Consider the following 21,678-nt stretch of genomic DNA (forward strand, 5'->3'; position numbering starts at 1 on the left):
GTCTTGAAAGCTCAGCACCCAGTGCCCACCAGCACTGCTCATCACAGCCAACTCCCCCCAGCAGGACGTCTGTGCAAGAAGGGCTAGAGACATTACGTAAGGGGGAATCATGTCAACACACAGTTCAGCAAAAAGTTTGTGAGACTGCAGAGCAAAAGTAAGTCACCGCAGGAGTTAAAGGTATCCTTTAAAGTCAGCTGAGGATTCATTACGCAACAGCCCTTCACAGGCCCGACTACTGCAGAGTGGGGCAGTCAGCTTGTTAATGCACCAAGATGACAAAGAGTTTAAATACAGGACCAGACTAGCAGAAGAGAAAGGCACACAATCAGAAAACTGCATTTCCTACTTTAGAAACATGCTCACTCTATAGGAGGCTTAATGTGCAGTCAATTTTGCATGCAAAAACAGGTCCATTGTCCACTGTTAATATAGCGTAAAGATGTATGAAGCACAGCTCACACAGAAGTCACTTTCAAGCCAAGCATCTGTCAACATGATGTGAGTGTTTAAAGTTGCAATGAAACACAAGAGTCAGTGTGTAAATTATGGAAAAAGAAGAAAATGTAGAGCTTGGTTCTGTACATCAGTTATTGATTGGATGGAGGCAGAGCTTGCAGTCGATTGAAAGAAAAGTGCAGGGTTAATGCAAACAAAATTATTGGAGATGTTCAGCAGACATCATTTTTGTGAATCAATTTTCATGAATTTCATGCCAGCTACAAAAATCTGTGGCTCAGTGGATAAATTAATTTGTTCTTTAAATCAGGTTTCAAAGTAACATGAAAAAACACCTTGCATTACAATGTTTTACTTTTTACTTTAGATTTGAAAAGTCGTGTAGTGCATTCCAGGCTTTAGACACTAATATGCCAGTTCTGCTACATAGGAAGGATGTCTAATGACTCCGTCATGTCACCTAACATCCCTGAACCAAAGAGGATCAGCCCTCTGACGGCTTTTTCCCCACTGACACAGTCAGGTGCCGGTGCAGAATGTGGCCAAACAGGAACTTTGAATTATTTAATCCAGTATCATGTGTCCAACTCAGATTTCAGCTTCAAGTGACATCTTCCCAAGCCACCAAATCCACATTTCTCACATTTCCTCTCCTATTCTTCATGAAACTGCCACAAGTGACACAGCTGAAAGCCTTATAAAAACATTAAGGAATATACACATTTGTATATGTGTGACCTCTCAGGGAAGTTTGAGAGATATCGACACAGAAAGTTTCAAACTCTGAAAACATCACATCATACTGGAATACACAACAAGTCGAAGCTTTGAAAACACCTACACATTATTTATCATTAGGCCTAATAGTTTACACATTCCAAATAATCTAATAATGTAGTGAACAAAAAATTTAATATCTCAACAGTTCTGCCTTAACCAGTATTTTAAACAGTATTAAAGTTCCAGTGTATGCTGGACTCTTGTTGGCTCCTTCTCCTTTACTATGCAGTCGAGTTTATCAACTTACCAATAAATAAAAAAATATTGTAGCAATTCAATGTAGTCGCAATGTATATTTGTCTAACTATTTTCAAGGATTTAATCATAAGATTTTGGAATATGCAGTCCAGCAAACCTATTTAAACATTTTAGAAATGTAAATATTTTAGTAACGAAATTTCATCATGGACCTAGTTATTTAATTTTAAGCTTTTCGAATCAAAAGACCATGAATTATTCAAGTACGTCCAAACTTTTAACTGGTAGAGTGTATGTATTTAATGAATAAAAAAAATAAATAATTGCACGTTCAAACATTACTCGGCATAAAACAAAGTACACGTCACAACAGATACGGTGACATACACGTCCAATTGAGAGTCGGTGGGGCGTATAAAGTTAAATCGATTGACCTTTGACAAAGCTAGCCTGGGAAGAAAAGATGAAGGATGTCTGCGTCAATACATAAAGAATAAGAATAAACAAGAGGCAATACAAGAAGTAAGTTGAGGGTTGCATAAGTTCAGATCTTGCTGCCCTTAGTCTTTCTTCATTCATCAAAATAAAACAACTCCCTTAGCAACCACTTTGAAAATTTCTGTTGGCTAAGGTGGGTGTAATGCATTCAATTAATTAAGCCTGATTTACCATGTTCTCTGTGGAGGGCAGCATTCATGCTCATATTAGCCTTGTTGTTTCAAAAGTGTTACATTGACGAAACGTCAGTCAAAGGAAATACATTTATTTGAATAGACAAACAGTACAGTGTGAGGGGAGCAGCTGGATGCATTAGTACAGTATATCAACAACTGAGCTTCTATGTTTATAGGCATTATTAGAGGTGGTTTTGTGGTAGCTCTAATGGACATCGGACATTTTTCTAAATAGTACAAAAAACACTGTATTTGCTTTGATATCAAAGCCTTTTTACAAAGATCAGCACATTCTTTACAGATATAAAATGACCAGTTAATACACAGAGGATCCATTAAGATCACGGTCTACAAAACAAGCTCCCAGTGCTATCTTAGGCCCCTGTCCCAATGGCCCGACAGAATCGCATTTCATTACAATAATCAATAATTAAGAGGCCCCTTTTCGTCAGGGCTGCAGATGGTCTTCGAATCAACTGACATCACTCGCTCTCCCTTATATTCCCATCACGGTCAATTAGATTTGAGGTATTCATATTTCACAGGAACACTGTCATCAGAAGTACACAAGAGCCGTCTGAGGCCCTCTGGGGTTCACTGCTGTCCATCTGAGGACAATCTTTCACTGATTCCCAATAACTGAACATGCTCGGACAGCAGTAGACCACTGGAGAGGATCAGACAGCAGCAGACAACCAGTCAAGCTGGGACAGCAGTGGACAGTTGGACAAGCTAACATACTAGGGAAAGATTTCTCAAAAGGGGGTTCGTGAGTTAAGGAAAAGCTAATAAACTATTGCATAGATAAATGAAGCAGCTCAACTAAACAAAATAAACTGATATTTCAGATATAGCTTAGTGTGATTATCAAATCAAACACTGTGGTTTAATTAAATAAGCATGTAGTATGTTGCACTGCATGCTACGGGGTGAAGTGCAGCACTGGGATCATTTACACACAAGCAGCTCCCGAGTCTGTGTTTTCAGTGTCACACAGCTGCTTGGTCCATAGTAAATACAGTGAAATCAATCTCTCCATGAGCTGCGAGAACATAATGTGCACCAGTTCCATGTTATTTAAAATAATATACGTTTATGATTTATATGTTATTATAATATATAATAATACTAAACACAATAAAAATTATTATATTATATTGTCATATATTTATTTTACTGCGCAATTGAAATGTAACTTTTAATTAGGGTTCAAACTAATAATATAATATGCCTAACAACAACAACAATACTTATTATTTTTATTATTATATTTGTTTGGGTTCATTAACTGATATCACAAAACCATTAACATTTGAATGTATTGTTAATTTATTTAAACATTAACACAAAATCTCAGGGGGGACTTCAAGTAAATATATTTCATCTAAGGTTTCAGGCTGGCAAAAACAAAAAGTTTGGGAACCCTGCACTAGTGGAAAACTGGACAAATGCTAATAGCTGCTAATTAACAACATTCCCTGTTTATAACATTGCACAGAAGCACTGGATGTCCTCTGCCCTGTCACAAACCCATGGGAATAGAGACCCACCATCCTCCGCTGTGCTTGGACAATTGACAACAAATAGCAAATGTAAAGCAGGCACAAAATATCAGCTACAGCAACCGCATACAGACTTTTCCCAAAGTAAACAACACAACAACCCGGAGCTTTAGTGAACCATTTACCTTTATATCTCTCCAGCACATCCTCATACGCCTGTGCGAACTCCTTCTCCTGGGAGTGATTCGCCGGCAGTAAGCCCGGGATGTAGCCGGCCATAGCGCCTCTCACTCCCGCTGGCCGACTTACAGCGGCCCGCCGATAGAGTAATCCAGGACGGTGGATCCCGGTCGTCAGACAACAGCTGTCAAGTTCCGTTTGCGTTAAATATCCACAGTGGATAAAGACTTATTCCAGCTTCAATATGCGTCTAAAGCGTATTATATTATATTTGATGATCGTAAACGCGATGAATTAAATAAATCGAGTCATATAAAGCGACTTAGGACCGGCGGTTCCTATAAACGTGCCGTCATAAAAAGATTAGATAAATAACAATACGTAAATATCTATGTTTAGAGTAAATATCCCTTATCATATATGACGGTTAAACATCTGAATCGGATTAAATCTAGATGTGCTACTATATAAACCCATCTTTCATTGGTGTAGATCAGAATCCCAGCGGTTATCGTATTTAAAGTCCACTGTAGCGCGTGCGGGCCGGTGATTGGGTTTATATGTGTGCGCTTCTCCAGTATGTGTGTGTCTCTGTGCGGTGGGCGGTCCGTTCGGCTTCTTCCGAAAGCAGATATGAGGCCTCAGTGAAACGGTATCCGGGCAGTGCTTCTTGTATTCCTTTGTCGATGCGCCGGTACCCGCTATATTATATTTTTTCCATCCGTGCTGCTCAATGTAATGGCCGCTTCTATAATAATAACACGGCGTGTGTCCCTCTCTTTTCCCCAGTGCGAATGGGGTTCAGGTTTCTCTATTCTTCCCGCAGTGCCTGCGCTCTCCTCCTCCATCCCTCCCTCCCTTCCTTCCCTCCTTCCCTAGCCACGCCAGGCACATCCAGCGCAGGAAATTCATGGTAACAATGGCTGATGTTATCGAGTCTGATTCTTGGGTTTTGTCGCCCCCGACTGGTTAAAGCGGAGAGGCGCATCTCTTACGACCCCTATAACCACCTGCTTTATACAGATTCTTTTTTTTATCAGCACTTGTCAGATAGGCAGCCTTTATATTCTTACTGTGATGTAAAAACTCACACAGGCTCTGTTTTAAGTGGTTGTGCTCATATTTTCTGTCACAGCCATATCAACTCTGTCACACAAATTGTAAATACATTGTGTGGCATTTGAGAAATGTTCCTATTAGTAACGTAAATATGTGTAGATCATAGTGCACTGGGAAAATAATATGTCTACTGAATATATGTATGTATGATTATTTGTCTATTCCATAAGATTTGCTTGTGGTGATTATCTGAAGTCTCAATTAATTCATTAATTCTAGATTTGTAAATGTTTATAATACTTTTATTTTATTATAACCACATAATTTGTGGATTTGGCAGTGTTGAACCACATTATATTAACACAAGTATATTGGGTGGTAGGAAACAAAAATCACATTTTATTACAAAATGGAAGTAGCTGGACATCCGAAAATAGGTCTCTGAGCATGCTGAACAGATTAATCCAGAATACTTCCTTTATATACTGACTTTTTTCTCAAATTTGTAGCCTCTTTTTGTCCCAGTGTTCAAGAATCAGTGTATAGGCTTTTTACCGCATTACCGCACTAGTGCACTGCCACCTAACAGCTGCAAAGCGTCAATTCAGGCAAAATAAAGCCACTGATTTGATTCAGATTTCCCATATCAGTCATCAAAAAAAAAAAAAAAAAAAAGAAGAGGAGGAAAAAAGTACATACAAATCCTCCAAACTCCTAACATATCAGTTTCATAAGAAGACCAGACTTTCCAAAACTAGATGCCCTCACAAGACTCAAACCCAGGCCAAGAACTGCTGATCCAACCACTTCAAACCTTTATCATCACTTGGGTTGTTAAACAACAAATAAATCATGAATCTTTACTTTTACTAGTTGCTTTAAACACAAAGTCTTCTCCCTGAATAAATTTAATGTTCTTAGGACATTTATGTGACACAAATCCCCTCCGTCACTTATCTCCTCATAAAAAGTACATTTGATAGCCCGCTCACATCAAGCTGCTGTTATAAACATTGTCTGATCTATATCCTTTGCATGTGTTGGGACAAGCATTCCTGTATATTGAGAGCAGGTGTAGATCCATGAAAATTGCCTAGTAGCCGAGCCTTCCTTGGGTGACCAGGAAAGTTTAGTTCCAAATGCTTTTAAAGAGAGTGTTGAAACATTCGCAATACTTCTCCACCACATTCCTCTATATCCTATATCACAGGTTAATACAGCAAAGATACACACACTTGCACAAAAACAAAGTAGTGTGTGAGACCTGGAAGGCACACATAACCCCACAGAACATCTAACAACTGCTAGCCTGACAGCGGATATTGCTGTTGGCCCAATGAGTCCCTAAACAGTAAACACACACCACTGAGGCACATTACACATGCACATCTCCGGGAAAAGGGGGCATCATAATTAAATAAAGCAAGATTGCCTATTAAAATGTCTTTTTGCTTTTAAAATAGCTGTAATGTCATTCATTTCTTGCAGGTGGAATTATCATAAAAATAATTTTTAAAAGCACAATATTTTTAGGCTCACGATTATTATGGATTATGTCTCAGGCAATTTACTTCAGTGACAGTGGATCAGTTTACTGATTTGTATATAAATAAGATCCCTTTTCTCATCCAGCTCAGAATAAGAGGATAACATTCTACATTTATAGCATTCACAGTTAGTCTACATTTAAAAGCTCTTAAGGGTCTATTTATGCTTAGTCACTTCAAGTGCTTGATCGATCGGACTGCAATTTGACTAGGTATGCACATTCTGTTTACATTTAACCACATAAATGTGTCTCTGCCAAACAGATACCCTTATGAAATATGCAGAAGTAATAGAGTTTAGTTCTGTGATTGATACAACCATTACCAAAAAACAAAGAAAAACATGCCATATTGTCTTTGGGACACCTAAACTTTCACATAGGGGTACAGATTATTAAACAGCAATTATTATTGTCATGTTTTGGCTGATAACCAATACAAGGCCAGTATTATAATACTGTTTAGTCTAAATGAAGTCAAAATGAAACATTAGAAACTACAATTTAAAGGAATAGTTCACCCAAAAATGAAAATTTGCTGAAAATTCAGACCTCAGACCCTCAGGCCATCCAAGATATAGATGATTTGGTTTCTTCACCAGAACAGATCTGGAGAAATGTAACATTACGTCACTTGCTCACCAATGCATTCTCTGCAGTGAATGGGTGCCGTCAGGATGAGAGTTCAAACAGCTGATAAAAACACAATAATCCACAACGTGACTCCAGTTAATGTTTTATGAAGTGAAAAGCTGTGTGTTTGTAAGAAGAAAATCCATCATTACAAAGTTTATATATAGTACAAATCTATCAATATTGCATTCTCCAGTGAAAAAGTAATCTATCTTAAATCAGGAGAAAAATATGCACAGATTAAGCACCATTTACAAGCAAAAACAGTCCAAAACAGTTCTAAACAATGTCTGTGGATTTTAATTATGGATTATGGAGTCATATTTTGGAAGTGAAGCGACAGTTAAAGTTAAAATGCCTTGATGGATCTGTTTCATACAAACCCACAGCTTTTCACTACACAAGACATTAACTGATAGACTGAAGTCATGTGGATTACGTGCATTATTGTAATTCCTTTCATTTTAAACAAACATCTGCATCTCGGATGGCCTGACAGTGAGTACATTTTCAGCAAATTTTCATTTTTGGGTGGACAATTCTTTTAACCATGTTAAATGCTAAAAGCAATTTAGGCAGCCACAATATTATAATTTACAAAATGAAAAAAATACTAATTTTGAGATTTGCTAATGGTTATGTTTCACAGTGTTATAGAAATGTTATGTTTTTAAAGATTTACTTTAAGTGAGCAGTAAATGAAGGCAAAGGTATTGTGAATATAAAAAATTGTCATGCGGGAAAAAAAATATATTGTAAAATAATAATTCTCTCGATTTACTAAATCATTTTGATTTAACTAAAATGGGGGAATAAACAATTTCTTTCCAATGGATTTTAAAGCACACATTTTGTTTCTTTTCTTACTCTGTAGGTGGGCAACAACAATAAACCTTGATGGGAAGCGCTTTGAAAGTGTTTTTCCATTGTGACTCTCCCTGTCATGCCACATTTAAACAAGTGTGAAATTATGGCTTCATCAGCCTCTTATCCGCTTTCTTTAGTATGTACTGATTCAGACACCACTCACAACAGTAAACGGCCACCCAGACTCACAAGTCTTTGACATCGCTGTGATTTAGCCAATTTATTGCCTTTGGACTGCAGCTTGGGTTCGAACAGATTCACCTGCTGTGTGCATAGAGTAGTTTGTGTTTGTAAACTCGCTATGTTTTCTAGGCAACTGTCATAACTGTTTTGCAGCATGGCATTCCAAGACTGAAGTGCTATAAATCAGACACACACACTTGCCTTCCATCCAGTTATTCCCTCCATGCTCATTGTCTCTCTAACCTCGTCCCTTTAAACGCCATCATTTCCCTTCCCCCTTAACCTCCTCTTTGAACCTTGTCCTTTTTGTTTTGCCCCTTCTCTTCTCTCATCCATTGTCATCACCTTCTTTTTATTTTCTCTTCATTCTTTCAATCATTTCTTTTAAATGATTTAAGCTTCACATAACTACTTTCTCTTTTCTGAAACTCAAATTGAAATTCAAATGATCTTGCTAAATATATCACTACTTGTTTTTCGGGCTTTCTGATTCCCTTTCCCTCCTATTTCATAGCCATGGAAACTAAGGGGGACTGGAAAAGCAAACAGGTAACCCATGGCAACAAGGGAATTGAGGGGTTCAGGCTGAGTCACCCATTGAGCTGCCTGAAAAAGTTGCAGTTTTATCGGACACAGGTCCCTCGACACAAGTGTCAGAGATAATAAACAATCAGGCAGGCAGTTTTGATATGTCATACTCCTTTATTGTATCATTTGAAAAAGTTCAAATGATCAGATTTTAAAAGAATAATTTTTTGTATAAAATTTTTTTTTAAAGCAGTTTTCTTAAAATATTTTTTCTCCCTAAGAAATAATAAAAAAGATGCCTAACTACTCAATAAAATTTTATTTTCACGAATTTCATTCTTTTAATGAGGCTTTTTATTTGTTATAATATCAGGACAGCTATATTACCCTGATTCATATCATTTCAACTTTTTTATATTTTATTTGATATATAAAAATGAATGCATGTTCATCATAGAAGAGATGTATTCAAGTCATTGTGTGTATGCATTTTAATTAGTGCTGTCAAAATTAGCGCGTTAACGCAGGTGATTAATTTTTCCAGTTTAACAGCGTTTAAAATATTTAACATCATGCTCAGCAGCAGCAGTTATTGAAAAGAGGAAAGCAATAACTTATTTAGCTTATTGAAGGATTCATATATACTTAATCTAGAATTTAGTAGCCTATTTGATAACTTTATTCAATTTCTGCATATTTCCTACTTTAATGGGTTTACGTGAAGATTGTTTTAAGTTCACTTAAATTAGAAGTTGTTCTTTTTTAAAGTCTAATAAATGCTCAATTACACTGTAATGTTGAATGGCTATAGTCAATGGTTAAATATTAAGGGGAAAACATTACTAGAGACATCAGTAGTATTGCTATCAATGATACTCGCCTTCATTCATAAAAAAAGATGGCATTAAACAAATGTAAAAAATATACAGTCTTTATGTTGTTTCTACATTAATTTTAAGATCGCATGTGGAAGTATTGCCATATTAAAGTATATTTAAAAACTTTAATGTTAGGTGGGATTCATTGCGATTCATTTCAGAAACAAATGTGTGATTAATCAGTTAATTTTTTTTATATCTATTGACAGCACTATTTTTAACGTAACGGTATTTTTAGATAAATTAATAGGTCCAGACAAAAATAAAAATGTGCGACATATCGTTGACCCTAATATAGACTTCAAAAATGGTTATTGGTGTCAAGTCACTGTATTTTAGGCTTATGACTATGCAAAAATTCATAAAGCTTGTTCAATTTAATCCAGCATTCCCCTATAACAACAAACAAGCTTTCCAGACCAAAAAGAAAGTCCCAAACATTGATGGAACAAACACAGATCATGTCTGACAGAGGCGAATCTAGAGGGACACAAGCTCGACACATGGTCGTAAAAAATGTGAGGTTAGGATTGGCAGGAAAAACTCTGTTGAGGCCATAGCGTGTCAGTCTGCAAAGCATTCCAGATGTGCCTTGGATATACTTGTATCCATTTTTATAAACCTAGTAAACAGTGACTAGTGTTTTCTCACACTTTTGATCGCATAAAAACCAAGTCACAAAAAAGTAACTAAACCTCTTTCCCTTTAGCCAGTTTTCTCTCTGTATTCAACAACTGTTTAGTTCAGCAACACAGACACGGTCTGTCAGGAGTAATGAAATCAGCAGGAAAAGCCAGAGCAACAGTCTAAAAAGAGGCTCAAAACAGTTCGGCTCCCAACATTTGGCCTCTCTTCTCCCACACAAGCCCAATCACAGTTTATTTCACAGAACTTGATCCACATGCAGCTGTATGTATCAATGCTGAATCCCAGAACACTAATGTTATACGGTATCTAGAAAGCACTGCATGTCCTCCTTTCCGACTTTAGTCAACTTCCAGACTGCTTTAAATCAAATCAATGACTCAGGACACACAAAACAAGGGCCACTTGCTCGGTAAGTCTAATTTATAGATTTGATTTAAAGTAATTTCATTATTTTGCTCAAAGGGATCATTTTGGGATCAAAAATGTACCAGTGTTTTCTGTCCATATAATGCAAGTCAATGTTGTTTTGGATCCCATTGACTTTCATTACATGGACAAAAACAGTTGAAACTTTTTTTTTCAGACAAAAAATTCAACTTTTGTGTTCTTTAGAAGAAAGAGGGTCAGTTTTGTGAGATATGACGTGACATGACATGTGGTGACTCATTCTCGGAATTAGTGCTCTCCATTTATCCCATCCTAAGTGCACGCACACAGCAGTGAACACACACACCCGGAGCAGTGGGCAGCCATTTTTATGCTGCGGCGCCTGGGGAGCAGTTGGGGGTTTGGTGCCTTGCTCAAGGGCACCTCAGTCGTGGTATTGAAGGTGGGAGAGAGCGCTGTACATTCACTCCCCCCACCTACAATCCCTGCCGGTATGAGACTCAAACCCACAACCTTTGGGTTACAAGGCCAACTCTCTAACCATTAAGCCACGACTTCCCCTTAACTTTTGGAACGACGTGAGGGTTAGTTAATGATTCCTTTTTTTTTTCTTCTTTTTTTTTTGGGTGAACTATCCCTTAACAACTCTTTCTGAACACACACTTCTCAGTGTCACAGTCAAATCTCTTACCTGCGACTCGCACAACTGCCCTCTCTGCGGGGTCCAGCACTGAGTCCTGGCTCTTGCGCTTGCGTCTCTCATGTTTGGATAGGTTCCATGGCAGAGTGTCCCCTTTGGGCCCGGCTGTGCTGTGGGCGCAGGGCGAGAGAGAGCCCCCAGACCTCTCGCTGCGGAACGAACGCTCACTCACACACGAACGTTCACTCAGGCTCTCCTCGTCTGAGGAAGACATCTTGCCAGAGGGCTGGGAGGAGGTATATGAGGGGTGGCAGGGTAAAAAGGGAAACAGAAATAAGGTCAGGATGGAAAGAGAAGCGTGTAAGTGTGTGAGATGTATAATTCATTACCCATAGGACAACGTACTACTACTATACACCAGAGAACATGAGTAGAAAATAAGGCCGGATTTGTGAGAACATATCATTTGAACACTCTGCAATAAAATGAAAGTAAAAGAGATGAAGGCAGATGCTTCTGGAGATCAGGTGAACAGCGCTGACTCACTTCAACAATGATGATCGAACTCTCTTTTCAGTCACGGTACTATTAAAACAGTTCCTGATCAGTATTGGACATTGCATTTGGCCAGACCTCTCTGATGTGCATTCCTCTGTGATCAGCTGGAAGGAATGGGGCCCAAGGGGGCTAGAGTAGGTTCCTGTCCGTCACATTACTCCACACCAGCTGAACTCCTCAATATAAGTGAGCTCAGTGAAAGCTGTCTGGAGATGTGCCCCCCTGTCCAATCTACTCACTGCATTCATGAAAGGCTTGCTAGAAGAGCTATGGCTACTCTAGGACAGTATTTATATATTTTTTATATTTAAAATATTCATATATTTTATATATATTGATAGACATTATATATGTGTTTGTGTGTGTGTATAATATATATATATATACAATTGCAACTGTATTTTTCAATTATTTTTATTATTTTATTATTCACTAAAATTCTTAATTAAATAAAGTATCTGAATTAATTGCAAATAAGGGTGTCCAAGATGATGTAAAAATATATATTTATTTTTAAAGATTTAGTGTAAAATGCACATCTAATTCTTGCTCTGTATTTGTGTTGGTGTCATATGGTTTTTTAAAGCTTTTATACCATTTTCAACAAATGCTTTGATTTAATAACTCTAGAAATGTGGTGGAACCAGGGTCGTTGTCGGGGGGACAGCTGGGAATGTTGTCCCAGGCCGTATGATGAGTGGGTTTTCTATGGTATAGCCTTCGAATTAAGTAGGGGGGAAGGGGGTTGGCACATTTTTTCCCCCCAAGGCAACACTTTGGGTGTAACCATAAATATTTTACAACATTTTTCTTGAATTCATTTTCATGAATTTTTGATATTTAACCACAACAATGGAAAGACACTTTTATCAAAATTATCCTCTATTTCCTTAAAAATAGTTAAAATATTTTTTTCTATTTTATCATACAGTAAATTCATATATACGTATGTATGTATTTTTATTTTTTTTACTTTTGATTAATCCTTTGTCCTGTGACCCAGTAGATATAAATGGATGGATTGATGGATGGATGCATATTTTTTCCCCAAATATTACTAGTTCTATTTCTTTAAAAAATACTAAAATAATAAAAAGAATATAGTAAATTACTTCTTGATTTATATTTATGTCTTCATGCATTTTTCTTTCTTTCAATGATTCTTTTTTTTCTTTTTCCATTTAGGTATTAGTTCATTATATTAGAAATAATCTGTATAATATCGTCTAGCATGTTGCTAGAATGTCATTTACTGTAGCTCAAACTGTAGCGCAACTTCAGGGTCAAAAGTTTGATTTCCATATAACAAATAAGTTGACAAAATGTATCTTTGTACGTTGTATTAATGAAGCGGGAGTTGCTTTGGATGAAAAAGTGTCAGTAAAATGCATAAATGTAATGTTGATGTGAACGAGTCTGTCCTGGAAACCATTTCTACATATCAGAAAGTGTATATTCCCTGCATACAATCAGATATGTCCTTTACTGCTTCTCGAAAGCAGGACTAAGTTCACTCAAAACCATGTTGCTGAAGCTAGATCTCTTAGCCATCCCGCTGTTGCCTGACAGCATGCAGTTAGTTCAGTGGCAGCCAACAGATATAAATAGAGGCAATGCTGTTTTCAAAACCTTGCTATGTCATTATGCCTGTGAAGGAAAAGGGAGGAAAGTACTGCTCTCTTTTACATTATTTCATCTCTCATTTCTTTCCTACCACCACACTGAGTAAGTTCACAACAGCTGAATGCACCCAGTGCACTGACAAGAGTGCTGTTGTGTTGATTTAAAGTCTCTGTGCAACTGGGTCTGCATTTGCACAAAGAGTCTGGCTTCCCACAATGTTGGCCAAGCACATCCCAGAACAGCCTTGTTATTGCACCACTGCTCCATTTCCCTTCGAGAGAAATTACAAGTTTGTGGAACAGAGGCTGGTGGCATTTGTTCTCTTGCTGTGTTTATACAATATGTGCAAAGATGTGTTCATGTGCATTCACCCATGAGGATAGAAGCATCTGCTATGAGTAACACTGACACATCACTATAGACACACTCACTCAATAATGACACTTGCTGGGAATGGTTATGGAGGAGGGGATCTTATCATAGCAATAAATAATGGCTTTGCATTATTCAGAGCACTGTGGGCATTTAGGCATTAGTTCTTATGGAAAATATGACATTTATCATTCTGCACGTTTAGAGCAGTTTGTGCCTTTATATATTAGGGGCTCTAAATTGGTTTTGCTTCAGGGCCCATCAAAGTATGGACCAACAAAAAATTCTTAAAGGAATAGTTCACCCCAAGATGAAAACTCTGTCATCATTTACTCGCCCTCAAGTTGATCCAAACATGTTTCTTTCTTCTGTTGAACATAAGAGAACATATTTTGAAGAATGTTGGCAACCAAATGGTAGCCACTAAGTTGCACAAGTCAATGGCTACAGACCACTGTTGATGACAGAGCTTTCATTTTGGGGTAAACTATCGCTTTAAAACCTTGTTCTGCTGAAAATCCTTTACCTAATTTGTTGTCAGTCAAAAATGACCAGCCTTTTTAAAACTGCTTGTAAATCTCTCATTATGCTAAATTATCACAAAATCTTGTCAGCTTGTTTTCTTTCAGCACAGGTTTTATATTTCTTTTGTAGCAATGATAATTTTGGCAATATTCACTCAAAACTGAGGTGCATAAACTCAAAAGATCAATAATGCCTACGATCAATCAGTTCCAAAAAGAAATACAAAAACCTGTGCTAATTCAAACAAAACAAGGTGATAAAAAGATTGAATCCAATATTTGGTATTAATACAGCATAACAAACAAAAAAAGTAAATAAAAATTATAAGCACATTTTTGTAGGCTGGTAAACACCATAAAAATAAAAATAAATGACCGAAACATAACATGAGGATTAAAATAATCACTGAAATGCATTAATTTAGCATAATATAATTACATTGTGGTAAACACAAACTTATTTTTGTTGTGAACCCATATTTAATGTAGTCTAGGTTGTTGTTATTCTATGGTTAGCTGCATTATGTTACTTTCATTTAGTTTCGTTTTCACCCACTGTCCACAGAAAAGACCTGTGGCCCATGTTTTTGGTCGAAACCCACCAGTTGAAAACCACTGATCTATTTCAACAAATCTGACCTGGGAAAATGCCCTGCAAAAGACAGACACAGTAAATATAAAGTGCTAAAATAGACAATCCTGCTTGCAAGGAAAGTAGCATTTTTTGATTACTGGCTAAAATGTTTGATCGGATTTAATTAGTGCTGGAGTCTATTAAATAAAATCACAAGACATGCCGCAATCACAGACACTATTTGTTCTATTTTTGAGGTTTTGCATGTTTGCCAAAAGGCAGTAGCTACAATAAGCCCCATTTGATCAGATCAAGGATGGATTACGTACCAGGCCAATGGGGCCAGTGCCTGAGGCCTCTAACTGTCAGGAGCCTCGAGATGTAAAACCCATGTATGGACAATGCTTGAATGTGATGTAAATTAAGGAATTAGGAATATTATCAGTGCCTCTGAACACTTTTCTGCAGCTTTGATGTCGTAATTGCAACGTCCTGACTTTATAATATTTGTTATGTAATAATTTATTATTCAGACTTAGCATGTCACAAAAACTGTGAGGGGCTCGTGCCCCAAACCTTGCACCATAATTTTTTTTAATGAGATGTGATAACTTCAAAGCATCTAAATGTATCTTTTGGAATGTCTGAAACTGAAATGAGCAGAATGGTTACACTCACACAGCAGGCAAACATGGTGTATGTGCATCTCTATAGGAGCACAGGGCCAGAAACCATCTGTGGATGTTGTTAGAAATAGCCTTTACCCACTCAACCTTCTGTACTTTCACATTTTAGCCCAGGAATGGTTGTGATTACGTAAACCCATTGAGCACAAGCCTTTTGTTCGTCTCTCGAAGACATGAATGAATATTCACCATTTATGAAGGGAAAGACATGTGCATAGATTCATAAATATTTCCCTAGGAACGCCCCTTCTTTCAACACGTACCACTACCACAGCAAAGTGATGGAAAATCCGACTCATTTCGCGGATCGGTTCTTTCGAGCAGTTCAACAGTTCAATGAATCGAATTTAGCGGCGCTTTACGTCATGACGGAATTATTATTGTTCAAGTTTCTGTATTTAGCTCACAAACTGGTCAGTTGTATGTAAAGACAAGATCTGCATGTGAAACGCTAAAGTTAATAGGCTATACTATAACCACCATAGTTTACATTGAACGTTTTGTGTACTTTTTCTAAAGATACGATTTATTCAAAACCAAACTCTAATACAATTGCCAATCTTTCAATAACCATATTTCCTACGTCTTACTTGAAACATTGTCGGTGTGTTGTTGATTCAACCGCTCGGGCGGATTCAGTTCGTTGACGAATGTGTGAACCGACTCACCAGAACCACTGAAAGATCCGACTCCAGAGAACGATTCGTTCACACATCAGACATCGCTAGACCGTAATGTGGCGGAAACCGAGGAGAGTGACCACAGAGGTGTGCACAGCCTCTTTGTCCAAACACACTGAAGAACGGGCTGTCTATAAAGACCCATTCATCCGGGCGTGAGATGAATACATCTCAGAGAGAATTAAGCACTTCCGATGCCCGGTTATTCAATGGAAATGAGGATGCTTGCAGGAAATCTAGGGTTTTTACGTATAATGTTATCATATTCAAACGCTAACATTATAACAAACACTAGAAGCTAAAATGGTGACACAGATATTATAAGAAAAAACGATGCTTATCGTCGAAGCTGACGGACAGAATAATGACGGGCATTTGGACCTTCTTACCGTATAACGGCAGTGTGCCCGTTTCCGCACGCAGGGTGACAGAGGCGGAGATGCGCTGGCTCTCAATCCCGACAAACACGCCTCTCAGCCGGCCACGGAAACACTGACTCTCGGTCCGTTTTGCACCGACCCGGTAGACAGAGGAGCAGTATGGAGACTGTGATTCGGTAATGGCTGTCTATTCCCCTCCTTTCATATCCCTCCTTCTCTCCCGCTCTCTCTTTCTCCGGCCCCCTCCTCCTCCTCTTCCTCACTCTTCTTTTTTCATCCACCCTTAAACCCAACCCTCTTTAATGATTATGATGGTTTTTTAATAATGCTTCATTATGAGCATTACATAAAAATCACACAAGACTAATCAAATTCAATCAAAATTCCTATCAATTTAATCTAATAATCTCATTGCAATCTGAAATTCAATATAAGGGTACACAATTTTTGTTAACGCAACAAGATGCACAAACTTTAAATGTAGTTTTTAATATGACAAACATTGCATTTTTTGCAATGCTTGTCATATTAAAAACTACATTTACATGCTTCTTTTTCAACAGTGATGGCATAATGCAATAATAAGCACCTGAAACCAGTGATGGTTTAAAAGATGGTTTGCTGCTCTGCCAGTCTGGACTCTTGACTGGTCTTAGAGGGGGTTTTTCACACTGGGAGACCAACCAGACCAGCTGACAAACAACTTGACCATGGTTGGAGGACCAGCTAAGAGCAGCAAACCAGTTTAGACTATCAACAAGCATCCTCTGTGTGATAAATGTGGCCACATACACTAACATTTCCAAGATTTCTCCTTTCAAACACACTAAATACATAATTTATTTATATTTTGTTTTGTTTTGTAGTCACCTATAAAAAGAATAAAAGCATAATAATGAATCTGTCTGACCTGGTTGAGCTGCAGTGGAATTCAGTGCGACAGAGCAGGATTAACTGCAAACAAAACCCATCACAGAGGAGCAGCCCCCCTAAAAATACCAGTGGACATTCTTTCTCAAATTTTAACTCTAGAAAGATTATCATCACGTGAAGACAAACAATATCTAAAATGACGTCAATTTGTATAGAGCCAGCTTTTGACCTTACACAGGCTAAACTGAACCCATGTGATGCACGGCTTCAGTCCACTCGACTTTACATTTGACCTTTACTCAGACAACTGTTCTAGCGTCTCAACAGAAATATCTAGCAGTTTATGAACCACATTCATCCAATTATTCAAGCAGTTTATAAGCCATACTTATCCATTTATTTGCAAAAACGTCTCGGTAGTATAAAAGTAATTTCCCAGTTGTGCCATTTCTAGTGTGATGCTTCATTTATTAATTTTAGATCAACAGTTCAAGTTAATTGAAGCTCAAAAATAATGTTGTTTTTTTTACTGCCACCTACTGACCAACATACCAAATATCTAATCTTGGCAATGTGATTGGGATGTCAAATGGATTGATGTATTCATATTAAGCTTTCAGCTGGAAGCTGTCCCATGGGAAGCTTAACCACACCACTTAAAGACAGTTGCATTCAGTTCAGGCTCAAAACCAGATTGAATATACTGTACCAAACGTTACAAATAATCAGATGGTCTCATGCTACCTAAAAGATCAATTCAAGCTTTTAAATTAACAAATAAATCATTACTATAAATATATGAAGAGTTCAGATGCAAAAGCCTCTAAGTGCCGTCTGAAATGTTCTACTAAAATGAGCATCTTTCTCAGGCTCCTGTGTGTAGGTTCAGTCATTTCACTTATATAGCAATGTAATGGTTCTTTTCATTGCCATTAAAGTGAAATAACTGAACATAAACACAGGAGCCTAAGAAAAATGCTCATTTTAGAAGAAAAATTATCTTCATATATATATATATATAGTAATGATTTATTTTAATTTACATTTTTAGATATGTTTATTTTAATACATGTGTGTGTATATATATATACACACACACCTTAATATGTATTAAAATAAACTTATAATCTAAATTAAAATGTTGAAAAACACACACAAAAAAAACAAGATGTGAGCTAATCATATTTCTTTGTCCTCCTAAATGATAATTTTTCTTACTGAAGAACATACTGTTCTGCTAATTTCTGCCATCATAATACAAATTATGGTTAATGTAATATATTAATATTCCCAATTTTTTGATAAAAAGACAAATGTCTGAAAACAAGCAGCTTTGTCATAATGACAGCAGAAATATTGTAGCTTATGGGGGACCTTTGAATATTGTGCTTTTGAATAAAAAAAATGTTGAGAACCACTGCATTATAATCAATTAGGTTTCAATAATAACTTGTGTAGCTCTTTCAGAGAAGCACACAGCCATGTCACAAGAAAGAGAAGTTGTTTAAAACAAAAAAAACTATGAATATCTAAAACTGAATTATTTTTAACCTACGAAATTATAGAATTATTCAATGGAGTAGAAGCATTACCAGATATATTTTTGAAGAATGTTTTGGTGATTATTGACTGAAAAAAAAAAAAAAACTCAAAATATCTTCTTTTGTGTTCCACAGAAAAAAGAACGCCATGAACAACATGAGGGTGAGTAAATGATGACAGAGGGACAAAACGAACTGTCCCTTTAAAACTTGTATTACATATTTACACTAAATGATATAACAGACAGTGTACAGACACTAACAATTACACAGAATCATTATATTTATTTCACAAACATTAAACAATGTTGATACAGCAATAATATTATAAAACACAAGTGAGGAAGCAACTGTACAACAGTTTGACTGTGTTGAGAGTGATTGTATAAGGTTGGATTCAGGGCCGGGCCTCCTCATTGCCTCCGTGGTGTGGAGGGGGTGTGTAAGTTCCCTCTTTAATCATCTTCTCCTTCTGCTTACGGACCTCATATAAGCGCTGTTGCTGTAAGAAGTGATAATAGTGTTAGCAATGTAAAGAACCTCAGATACATTGCTTGAATATTTCCGAATGTGCTTACAGTCTTTCGGCGGTGCATGCACTCGTAGAAGTCTTCCAGCTCTAGTTTGCATTCCTTTTTGGCCCGGGTCTGGCCGATGCTGTGGGCGCACTCTATCCACTCCTTCTCAAAGGCATGGCAGCGAGCGACCCGCTTCTGTGGCTGTTCCCCGCTCTGAGCCAAGAGCCACTGGTCCAGATTAATACCCAGCCTTGACTGGAGGTCAACGAACGGCATGATTCTTGGAACTGAAAATAAACATTTCATGTAAAACAAATGCAATAATGCATTCAAGCTTAAGAACACCGAACAAAGCTGTTATTCATTTTTATATTAAATTACTCCTCAAGGTTTAGAAATTGCTAGAACTTTAAATAAAGGAAATCAAGCAAAGTGGTCATATGCAACTACTGAATATCTCCAAAACTTGTTTATTATTGACATGCGACATGTTGATATGTTTATTGTTGACAGCAGACATGCCTAAATTATTATTCCATATATTATAGCCACATGGTTTTATGAAGGTAAATTTAAAACTTTTTAAAGACCTTTTCAAGACCACATAAATAATATTTAAACAATAATCTTAAAGGGGTCATATGATGCGATTTCAATTTTTCCTTTCTCTTTGGAGTGTTACAAGCTCTTGGTGCATAAATAAGATCTGTAAAGTTGCAAAGACTAAAGTCTCAAATCCAAAGAGATATTCTTTATAAAAGTTAAGAGTCAGCCACGTCTACCTAAAACGGCTCGTTCTAACACGCCCCCACATATCTACATCACTATGTGGGAAGATTTGCATAACGCCGCCCAAATGTTCACGCAAAGAAAGGCGGCGTAACTTTATTCTCGCTGTAGTATTGTTGATGCTGCAGCCATGTTGTGAATGCGCTGTGTGTTTCGTTGTGAAAGCGAAACTACTTTGTTTGGTCTTCCAAAAGAGGACGATATCCGCTGCACCTTTAAGGGAACACATTATGTCAATGTTCCCAAATGAATTAACAACAAATGGTTAAAAACTACGAAACAAGCCTCCATTATTTTTTAATTCATTTCATACACACACACACAAACAGAATACTTCTGTTCCCAACAACTCAAATATGGAAATAACTATAAACTTTCAATGTACATGCAAAAACATTATGTTTGTTTCTCAGTGTTTTTAAAAAAAATGTTCCTGTGCAAATGTTCCTTAACTTCAAGACTAAGGACACAAGAAGTTTTCTGAGAAACTGATGAGAAAATGTATTGAGTTTATGATTAAAACAAGAACAAACATCTGCCAATGGGCTCAGAAAAATCTGAAGAGAAAAGCTGAGCGCTGACAGATGTTTTTTTGTCTTAAGTATAAACTCACTTGGTCAGTTTCTCAGAAAAAATAATCAAATAATAATAATTACTATTTTTATTTGGCATCTCAAGTAAATGGATCTTGATTTAAGAAACTTTAAACATTTGTATTGTAAACCAAGTTTTTTTTTTTTTTTTTTTTTTTTCCGTACATGAAAAACCAAAACTATCAACAACTAACCCTAAACCAAACCCTAATCCTACCTGTAACCCTTTAACATTAATATTACGCAGTACTTCAATATATAATTACACTGTAACAATGACACCTTCAAAAAAAGGGTTACAGTGTAATTATACATTTACTGAGTAATAATAATGATGGAATAATGATGCTGACAATTCAGCTGTGCCATCAGAGTAATTTTACAATTTAAAATATATTCAAATATAGAGAAAATAGTTATTTAGAACTGTAATAATATTTCACAATATTACTGTTTTACTCAAATTAAATGCAGCCCTGGCGAGCATAAGAGACATTTTTCAGAAACATTATACAATCTTGCTAATTCCTTTTGAACGGTAAAAAACATTACAAAAAGCTCTATACTCCAAATGTTTGACCAGCAGTGTTAAATATACATAACATTTTAGTACTTTGTATATTAAAACATAACTTTATAGTAATGAGTACCATTAATGAGTTAAATACTTGTAGTGTATAGGTGGATCATATCAATATTGCTGTGACAGACACTTCCTCAAGATAGAATTTTGTGCTTCATTTTCTCACGATTTCCATACATTGTACTGCACCGGAAGCTGTGGTTGCCACTGAGGCTAAATGCA

The 21,678-nt window shown here is 36.8% G+C and overlaps 2 protein-coding genes across 2 annotated transcripts in view; both read right to left on the minus strand.

Annotated features, from left to right (window-relative positions):
• LOC107564497 (microtubule-actin cross-linking factor 1-like) overlaps nt 1–16,766 on the minus strand; it is a 178,675-nt gene extending 161,909 nt beyond the window's left edge. Inside the window, exons 1-2 of the mRNA XM_016249593.1 lie at nt 16,569–16,766; nt 11,214–11,448 (exon numbers count right to left, since the gene is read on the minus strand). Of these exons, the coding sequence (XP_016105079.1) occupies nt 11,214–11,436 (223 nt within the window). The 5' untranslated portion in view covers nt 11,437–11,448; nt 16,569–16,766. The remainder of the gene's footprint in view (nt 1–11,213; nt 11,449–16,568) is intronic.
• A 2,461-nt stretch (nt 16,767–19,227) lies between these two features.
• On the minus strand, nt 19,228–19,798 carry LOC107564490 (NADH dehydrogenase [ubiquinone] iron-sulfur protein 5-like). Its single transcript, XM_016249582.1, has 2 exons — nt 19,552–19,798; nt 19,228–19,475 (listed from the first exon to the last, which is right to left on the minus strand). The coding sequence occupies exons 1-2, from the start codon at nt 19,795–19,797 to the stop codon at nt 19,371–19,373; spliced, it is 351 nt and encodes a 116-aa protein (XP_016105068.1). The 5' UTR covers nt 19,798; the 3' UTR covers nt 19,228–19,370.
• Nucleotides 19,799–21,678: the final 1,880 nt, after the last annotated feature.

Source organism: Sinocyclocheilus grahami, unplaced genomic scaffold (assembly GCF_001515645.1).
Source record: "Sinocyclocheilus grahami isolate Dianchi unplaced genomic scaffold, SAMN03320097.WGS_v1.1 scaffold940.1, whole genome shotgun sequence".
Lineage (NCBI taxonomy): Eukaryota > Metazoa > Chordata > Actinopteri > Cypriniformes > Cyprinidae > Sinocyclocheilus > Sinocyclocheilus grahami.

What these genes read in the sequence shown, in the direction of transcription:
- LOC107564490 (XM_016249582.1), bottom strand. Translation starts at nt 19,797, where the DNA reads ATGAAATGTTTATTTTCAGTTCCAAGAATCATGCCGTTCGTTGACCTC. An exon ending in GCATGCACCGCCGAAAGACT is followed by an intron (nt 19,476 to 19,551) that starts GTAAGCACATTC and finishes CACTTCTTACAG; the next exon opens with CAACAGCGCTTATATGAGGT.